The sequence below is a fragment of the Cololabis saira genome, chromosome 21 (assembly GCF_033807715.1).
Source record: "Cololabis saira isolate AMF1-May2022 chromosome 21, fColSai1.1, whole genome shotgun sequence".
Taxonomy (NCBI): Eukaryota; Metazoa; Chordata; class Actinopteri; order Beloniformes; family Belonidae; genus Cololabis; species Cololabis saira.
In genome coordinates this window covers 6,729,763-6,739,426 of record NC_084607.1, presented here as the reverse complement: position 1 = coordinate 6,739,426, position 9,664 = coordinate 6,729,763, and the positions used below count along the sequence as shown (strand labels likewise).

Sequence of the window (9,664 nt, the reverse complement as noted above, 5' to 3'; positions counted from 1 at the left end):
CCTGGATCTGTTTGGTAATTCTGCCACATGATGTTTCTGTTTGCAGTTATATCAGCATTCTGGGAGCTGATTGGTCCTTACAGCATCATTAGCTGCCAATACTTGCTGTTTAATCTCAACTACAGTCATATAATTCATGCAACAGCTCAAAAAACAGTTTTAATAACACTAACCTAAATCAATATTGGAATCGAATCGGATCGAATCAAATCTTGATAATCGATTCTGAATCTTAAGAATTGGAATCGAATCGATTCTTGACATTTGAGTCGATCCCCAGCCCTAGTCATGGAGACGGTTCTGAGGTGACGCTGTTGTGTTTCTGCAGGCTGATTCCAGGCCGTTGTGGCTGCTGACGACTCGGAGCTGCACCAGGCCGTCACCGGCCCCCCAGACGAGCCGCGAGGGCCCCCCCCGACCTCCCGGCTGCAGGGGGGCAGTGGAGGAGGAAGAGGAGCAGGAGGAGGAGGAGGAGGAGGAGGAGGAGGAGCAGCAGGAGCAGGAGGAGGAGGAGGAGGAGGAGGAGGAGCAGGAGGAGGAGGAGCAGCAGGAGCAGGAGGAGCAGGAGCAGCAGCAGCACGAGGAGCAGCACTTCACAACATACCTGGAGGAGCGGGAGCGGCGGCGGTGAGGAGGACTCCCCCCTCACCATGACGGACTTGGAGGCGGAGTGTCTGGGCCTGGGCCTGCCGCCGGAGTGCGGCTCGCCCCCCCCGCCCCTGGACCCCTGCGGCCCGGCGGGGGCCCGGTCCCTGGCCCGGTCCCTGGGGCTCCTCTCCTCGGACTGCCCCACGCCCACGCTCAGCTCACTGGCGGCGGAGATCGCCGAGCCTCTGGTCATGCTGCCGTGCGTGAAGAGCGAGCCGGAGGACCTGGACCTGGACCCCATCCAGACCGTGGACCTGTCGGAGATCCAGCCGCTGTCCACGGCCGAGCTGGGCCACGAGCAGATCAAGATGGAGATCAGCGGCCTGGACTACATCAAGTCAGAGCACCACGGCAGCCAGCAGCTCGGCCCCTTCCATCCCGGAGACATCAACGAGCTGGACTACAAGTCTCACTACGAGACCGGCTCCGTGTTCGACTACATCTCCCAGGTAACGGCACCGCACACAAGTCCCGGCACGGCTCCCACGCCGACCGCATCACAGATCCACAGATGTACAGGACTGTCTCAGAAAATTAGAATATTGTGATAAAGTCCTTTATTTTCTGTAATGCAATTTAAAAAAAACAAAAATGTCATACATTCTGGATTCATTACAAATCAACTGAAATATTGCAAGCCTTTTATTATTTTAATATTGCTGATTATGGCTTACAGTTTAAGATTAAGATTCCCAGAATATTCTAATTTTTTGAGATAGGATACTTGAGTTTTCTTACGCTGTAAACCATGATCAGCAATATTAAAATAATAAAAGGCTTGCAATATTTCAGTTGATTTGTAATGAATCCAGAATGGATGACATTTTTGCATTACAGAAAATAAAGGACTTTATCACAATATTCTAATTTTCTGAGACAGTCCTGTAGGGCTGAAACGATTCCTCGAATAATTTGAGTAATTCGATTACATGGTGGAGGAATTTTCTCTGCCTCGAGGAATCGAATTAATTTTGCAGCTCAAAGCATCGTATTTCACCCGGATTACATTTAATGCGGCACAACGTGCTGACGCCGCGCACCTAAAGGAAGAAGAAAGAGGCGGTGGAAATGTTTGGTTTTATCTATGGACGTAGAGGTAACAATGAAGGCGGCGACGAAAGCGAAGAGAAAGGCACAAAGAAAAGGCAGAAAATGTCAAAAGTGTGGGAGCATTTCAAGCTGTACACCAAGGTGAAACAAAAAATGATGGAGGAATTTTCTCTGCCTCGAGGAATCGTTTAATTTTGCAGCTCAAAGCAGGTATTTCGCCCGGAGTACGTTTAATGCGGCACAACGCACTGACGCCACCACGTAAAGGAAGAAGAAAGAGGCGGATATGTTTGGTTTTTGTAACATCATGCTCAGGCGAGAGACACATGTAGCTCAGTGCTTAACTTTTTGTTTTAATCCACTCTATATTCTTCTGGTCCGTTCTCCTATATGTTCCCCCTCTAACCCGGTACATACATAGGTTCCTCTAAACATCTGTTCCCGCTACAGTTTTAACTAAAAGAAAATGTGCTCCAATACAGCAGGTCTCATCATTTTATTTTGAACGCTGCCAAAACTCAAAATCTTAAAGACTTTAACTTAAAACTTAACTAGAACTTAAAATTTGCTTGACACAAATGAAAGTTCAATTGAATCAAGTGGGAAAAACACCTAACCTTTTAAGTGATGTGTGTTATCAGGTGTAATGGCATTTTTAGGTTAGAAATAAGAAAACTTCTTGGTAAAATCCTTAGTTTTTTGAGTGAAGGCAGTGAATTTGGTCGACTGGTGTAAGTTCAGGGTTTTTAAATGCACAGCCATGAACCTACTTTATTATAGGCTATAATTTACTTAGTAATGTCAATTACCATCTAACATCTTATGTATATTTATAATTGCTCTTTAACTAAACAAAAATATGTTTTATCCGATTAATCGATTAATCGATGGAATTTTCAGTAGAATACTCGATTACTAAAATATTCAATAGCTGCAGCCCTAGTATGAATTTACCCCTACAGGGCGAGGGATTTCAGATACTGACTCGCCGACCGAGGGTTAGAGAAATTTCCCAGAATGCTTTACGTCATCATTTGCAGACTGAATCAAACAAAAAAACATGGCGGACATTTCAAATTTTTTGTGAATAAAATCAATATTTTGAGTTAGTTTCTGCATAAAAATGAGTTTGGATTACATTTCTAGCGAGAAATATATATTTTACTTTCATAATATTCACTCAGTGAATGTACATAATCACTCTTTTGCCCGTTGTTGCGTTGTATCTTCAGATCTCGCCAGAATAAAGGCTGATTTATCGTTCCACGTTACACCAACACAGAGCCTACGGCTTAGGTTACGCGGCGACGAGCTGCGTACGCCGTACCCTACGACGTAGGCTCTGCGTCGATTTAACACGGAACCATAAATGGCCGGCCCCCGAAAACATCGGATCAAATTTCTTAACAGGCATTATTTGGATAAACTGAGCCCAGGTTGGGGATCTTGACGGTTACTTTACGCCTGAGAAAATATTAAAACTTAATAAAGTGGCATATTAACAGCGCTACAGCGGAAATTAAAACAGCTTCTATCTCTCAGCTTCCTGATATGGTGGGACATTTGTGCAAATGTAACTACGCAGTCGCTTACGTACCCGAACGTAAACCACGCAGTGACGTAGCATGTGGTGTCCCAATCCCTAGGAAACATTCCAAGGGCCCTACTAATTTTTAGGGTGAAGTGGTAGAAAGTAGGGGGTGTATTGGGATTGGCCCTAAGTGTTTGCTGCAGATGATTCCAATCACTAGCAGCAGCAAACTGAAATGAATTCTGGCCAAAGGAGGTAATTAGTTAATCTAACTGCTTGAACGTAGGTTCCGATTGGTGTACACGAGCAGGGCAGCAGCTGTTGAACCCTAGCAGTTCTCAGAGAGACCAGTATCTTTAAGCCTGTGGAGCAGCATGCTGTGATCAGGATCAGTCCTGGGGGATCAGGCTGATCCTGAGATCATTAACCGTCGACCACAGATCCGTTTAAAGTAGCTGAGCTGATTAATTCTGCAGCTGAGCTAAAACACACAGGTCGTGTCCGGGGCGTCGCTCACCTTCACATCCTTTTATTTTATACTTTGTTTGACAAACGTGGACGAGGCGGACCCACCATCCCTGGTCTCATCATAAATGGACCTGCGGAGTAGGTTCTGGAGTTGATCGTGAAAACGTCCGTCGAACTTTAAACAACTTCAGAATCTGTGTTTCTGAGTTCCTGCGGTTCATTTAACTTCATCACCTCAGTTGGTTCAGGAGTCAGAGACTGATGCTGAGCAGGTGGACACGCCCTCCAGTGATGTCACTGCAGGTTCCTGGGACACGCCCACCTCAAACACATGGCAGGAAAAAAAAGGACTTTCCGATTCTAAATCGATTCTCATATTAATTCCTAAAAATCAACTCTTATGTCTAAAGATAATTTCTTTTTCATTATTACATTTCCGCCTGGTGAAATTAAATCCCAGTAGTCATTTAATTCACACAGGCGTGCCAAACATAGGCCACGGTTACATGATGTTTTTTAATTCGGAATTAATTATTCCGAATCAAACTATTTTCCTTCGAATTTACATGGAAATAGTAATTCCGAATTGAGGTTTACGTTAGATCGGCTTAACCAATTCCGCTTAAGGTCTGGGGGTTGGGAAGGTTCTGATTGGATAGGGGGGCGGACCGGAAGTTACTTCTACCGGAAGAAAAACAAACCCAGCGCGGAATATAAGCGTCATGGAGACAGACGGGCGAGGGAACGAGCAGCGCAGAAAGACCGGAATTAATTTAAATTGAAATTAGTTCATACATGATCGCGGAATTATTCTATTCGGATTTAAATTCGGCATAAACCAGCCACTTACTTCGGAATTAAGTTTAATTCGGAATGGCCGTTTTAATTCGGAATTAGGTGTTTACATGGCAATTTTTTAAATCTGATTTTAATTTTAATTCTGAGGCCCCGTTTACACATAGCCGGGTATTTACAAAAACGGATATTTCCCCCTCTACATTTTGAAAAATTCCATCGTTTACACGAGATCGTTTTCAAAATCTCTTCGTTTACACGAACCTGCATAAATAGCTGTTAAGGTGCTATGAGCAGCCATACCTGCAGGGGGCAGTGTAACGAGAAGCGTAAAGTCATGCTAGCCAATCAGAGTCCTGGAAAAAAACGTCAACAAATGACACGTGTGAAGCCTGAATAATATGGTTCTGCGTTAAATTGACGGTGTAGCCTACGTACGGTGCGCGTCGCCGCGTAGCCTACGCCGTAGGCTCTGCGTTGGTGTAACGCGGAACCATAAATCAGCCTGGACTGCCAGTTACTTCCAAGACGGAACGAAAGTCTTTTGTTTGGAGTGAAAGAGAAGTGGAGTTACTTTTAAGTGTGACTTTAGAATATAAAACAGGTAAAATACAAGAAAATATTGACGGTGGCCAAACAAATTTTAAACACAGGTCCCACACATGACGCTGGTGACGTTTCTGTCTCATAATCTGGCGTCCTAAATCTCTGTTTTCCTCTGTTTAGACGCAAACGTGAAAACTGAGTTTTTGTCAATCTCCACTTTGGCCGGAGTTTTCAGAAATGATCGTTTTTGGTGACTTTGAGCTCCGTTTTCGTGTAAACGAACGGCCAAAACGCATGAAAACGCGTCCGTTTTTGCTCCGTGTAAACGGGGCCTGAATTAAAGAGGAATTAAACTTCCCATGTAAACGCACTGAATGAACATGGCGTCGGAGAGTAGCGGTAGCGTTAACAAAGCGCTGGTTTTTAAAACTCCTGAAAGGTTAAAAATGTTACTCCCTGTTACTCCCAGGTAGCTGCGTTGTAAACGGACCTCCCTCCCGCACCACGCGAGGAGAGCCCATCACACTGTAATACAAAATTACGATTTCACCTATTACAGACGTCGCCGTTAAAGTATATGATCATCAGCCTCTTTGTCTTGTAACATTTATGCTTTTCACTCTTTAAGTGATCCTCGCACGTATCCTTCCCTGTCCAGTCAACCGTGTTGGTAAAACTTGCAGGACATTGAATCGCCAGACACGTTACACACGGACACGGACACACTCCCAACCGTGCACAACCAGCGTTCAATGCTTTGGATATTCAACGAACTAGATCATATTATTTATATTTACTATAGCTTGATTGGTTTCTTATCAGACACACGGTTTGTCAGAACATACCTGAAAAATGCCTGGTGCTTCATGGCGAGCTGTGTGTCTGGTGACAGAATAAATCAGACAAGTTAAAATGATGTTTACTGCATAAGCTGTTTTTTTGCACTTTAAATGGATATTGAAAGGCCTATTTGAGTTATTTATTTCTTAGTTATTTATTTCAAACTAATAACTTCTGGAATATATTTGTTTATGCACAAAAAAGGAATGTTTTGTTGGACATGAGAATAACTAGTGCCATGTTTTGGCCTTTAAATATGTTTAAAAGTATGAAAACATTTTAAAGTTTCAGTTATAATTGAATAAATTTTGTTTTGGGGTTAAATTAGCATAAAATGCTAAAAACCAAATTCTCAAAAATCTAAAAACCAAAAAACACAGAAAATAGAAACAATTTAAATGGAATGTGGGAAAAACTAAAAGCGATTTCATACGGCCTCTGTTTCCTCCCTGGATCTGTTTGATAATTCTGCAAGATGTTTCTGAAAGCAGTTCTATCAGCATTCTGGGAGCTGATTGGTCCTTACAGCATCATTAGCTGCCAATACTTGCTGTTGAATCTCAATATAATACTAGTATTAATATGTTGCATAACTACAGTCATATAATTCATGCAACAGCTCAAAAAACATTTTTAATAACACTAACCCAAATCAATATCGGATCGGATCGTGATAATCGATTCTCAATCTTAAGAATCGGAATCGAATCGATTCTTGACATTTGAATCGATCCCCAGCCCTTTTCCTCATCTGTTCCTCCCGTGTTTTACTGCCGCCGTGTTCAGGACTCGTACAGATCCCTGACCCGGACCTGCTGAGACCTTCAGGGCTCCGGTGGTACCGGGAATGTTTAGGCTGCCGGTACTGCTGGTTTGGGTTTATCTTTTATTTAAAGGCTATTTTTAAATTTTCCTAAATTAGTAAGATATCTGAATGAGATGTGGTCACTAAAATGTTATTATAAGCAAATATTTTTTATCAATTAATTAGTATTTAGAAGTTGCTTAAATGCATTTATAAATTGATATATATTATGTGTGTGTCATACACATAAAGTATTTTAAAATTCGTGATGGAAACAGTAGTTGTGTTGTTATTCACTGCCATGAATAACTATGAACAACTATTATTATTAGTATTATTATTATTATTATTATTATTATTATTATAATATTAATATAATATATATATAATATATAATAATAATAGTATTATTATTATTATTATAGAAACAGAGAGAACTGTAGCTCCTCTTCAGAGTTGCTGAACCTCTGAAGCTTCAATTAACTTTATTTATAAAGCGTCTATTACAACACGATTTGTCTCCAGGATGTTTCCAGAGACCAGAACATGACCCCCAATCAATTATTACAGATTTATTTTTTTTCATTAAAACTTTTCTCGGAATTCAGAGATAATTATCTGAGATAATTAAGTTTTTTTTTTTTCTCAAGTGAATGCAATACGCTTCCGTAGAATCCTGATTGGTTCCTGGGGGCCAGGAAACCCTCCAGGAACTTCCTGAAGCCGGTTTGAACCAGGACCTGGTGTGTTTTCTGGTTCCAGGTCTCGGACACGCTGGAGTACATCAAGTCGGACCACCACATGGACCTGCAGTGCTACTACGCCACGGAGCTGACGGCGCTCCGGTCGGAGTACGGCGACCCCAGCGGCTTCCACCCCCACATGCAGCACAACAGCCTGGAGTCCATCCACATGGCGGAGCTCCGCACCGAGCTCAACAAGCTGCGGCCCGACGCCTTGCTCATGGACGGCGTCGTCAAGCCGGACCCCGACTTCGGCGGGGGGACGCTGTATGAGCTGCAGTCCGCCGAGGGGGGGAAGAACTCCGCAGAGGCCGGTCCGGCCGGCAAGACCAAGAGCCCCACGGTGAGGAAACCCCGCAACATGCAGGGCGAGAAGCCGTTCTCCTGCCCGCAGTGCGGCAAGAACTTCAGCACGCTGGGGAACCTGAAGACCCACCAGCGCATCCACACGGGCGAGCGGCCCTACACCTGCACGCAGTGCGGCAAGAGCTTCGGCCAGGCCGGCAACCTCAAGCGCCACCAGCTGATCCACACGGGCCAGAAGCCCTACGTGTGCGCCCACTGCCCCAAGGGCTTCACCAAGGCGGACGACCTGCGCTCGCACCAGCGGCTGCACACCGGCGAGCGGCCCTTCATCTGCGGCACCTGCAGCCGCAGCTTCAGCCAGTCCAAGGAGCTGAAGGCGCACCAGCTGAGCCACACGGGCGAGCGGCCCTTCTGCTGCCCGCACTGCGGCAAGAGCTTCACCAAAGAGACCAGCTACCGCAACCACGTCCAGATCCACACGGGCGAGAAGCCCTACACCTGCTCGCAGTGCGGCAAGACCTTCAGCAACTCGGGCGTCCTAAAGACTCACGAGAAGATCCACTCGGGCGAGCGGCCGTTCGGCTGCACGCAGTGCGGCAAGAGCTTCGGCCGGCTGGGCCACCTGAAGGCGCACCAGCAGATCCACACGGGCGAGCGGCCGTACGCCTGCCCGCACTGCGGCAAGACCTTCAGCCAGTCGGGCCACCTCAAGGCCCACGAGCAGATCCACAAGCGGGAGCGGACCGACGCCGCCAGCACCAGCAGCGACTGCGGCAGCAACGGCGGCGGCAGCGACAGCAGCTAGGACTACAAAGTATTACCCCCCCGTTTTTATAAATACTATATCTAAAAGTTTCTTTATGAGTTTTCTTACATTTTCATACCTTTTTTGTGCTCTTTTTGCATTTGAAACTGTGGGCGTGGACTGAACTAAACTGGAACCGAACCAGTACCTATTTTTGGAGAACCCAGAACACAAACAAGCACAAAAACGCTGGAGAGATTTTATATTTCACTTTTTTTACTGAATCAGACCAGCAGCTCCGACGGGCGCCGGGACCGCCGGAACCGGACGGTTCCACCAGTCCAGAGCACCTCAACCGTTTACCGGGTACAGAGTTACCTCACTGACCCAGCCGGGGAGCAGGTTTCCATCTACAGGGGTCAACAGAACCGGACAGACCCCCAATTTAGAACCTGGATCCGAGTCCCAGCCGGTCCTTCGGTGCCGCTGGCTCGTTGTCCATTAGTCCATTAGCTTGGATGTTCTGGGAGCATTTGGGGGGAGGGGGGGGGCAGTCGGGGGCCCAGCGGTTCCTGGCCCCTGTTGGGGCTAGCCGCCGTCCTGCCGGACCTGGGGCCTCATTTATAAAGCTTGTGTGCCACAAAACAGGGCTTGAAAAATGCGCACACCACCTTCTACGCAAAGGTTGGGATTTAAAAAAAAAAACTAACGGAAAAATGTGCGTATCTTTACGCAAACTTTGATCCTAGCGCGCGAACATTTTGAAGATATGGGGAACTAGCGACGCAGGTGATGAGGTGGTGAAATGAAGCCAGATTCGTGTCATACTTTTAATGTTATCACATATCAGACTTATAATAATATAATAGCGCTGATCGTGTCCCTCTGTGTTTGAAGCACAGCGTCAGTCAGGACACACCACTTCCAACTGCGCCATGCGCTTGGGACGCTCTAGTCACAGATTTTTTAAAATATATATAATTAGTTTTACGCGTGCGCGTGAAACCTTTACGCGCTCGCGTAAAGCCTAAATTATGGTTCCGCATTAAAACAACGCAGAGCCTACGCCGTATGGTACGCGGCGACGCGCACCAACGCCGTAGGCTCTGCGTTGGTGTAACGCGGAACCAAAAATCAGCCTTAAAGGTTTCACGCGCGCACGTAAAACTCATATATATATATAAAAA

General features: G+C 45.7%; 1 protein-coding gene across 1 annotated transcript; it reads left to right on the top strand.

Moving 5' to 3' along the window:
* The first annotated feature begins 514 nt into the window (after positions 1-514).
* si:dkeyp-113d7.1 (uncharacterized protein LOC407709 homolog) lies at positions 515-9,403 on the top strand. The gene is made up of 2 exons (XM_061712665.1): positions 515-1,097; positions 7,446-9,403. The coding sequence occupies exons 1-2, from the start codon at positions 651-653 to the stop codon at positions 8,535-8,537; spliced, it is 1,539 nt and encodes a 512-aa protein (XP_061568649.1). The 5' UTR covers positions 515-650; the 3' UTR covers positions 8,538-9,403.
* Positions 9,404-9,664: the final 261 nt, after the last annotated feature.

What these genes read in the sequence shown, in the direction of transcription:
- si:dkeyp-113d7.1 (XM_061712665.1), top strand. Translation starts at nt 651, where the DNA reads ATGACGGACTTGGAGGCGGAGTGTCTGGGCCTGGGCCTGCCGCCGGAG. An exon ending in TGTTCGACTACATCTCCCAG is followed by an intron (nt 1,098 to 7,445) that starts GTAACGGCACCG and finishes TTCTGGTTCCAG; the next exon opens with GTCTCGGACACGCTGGAGTA.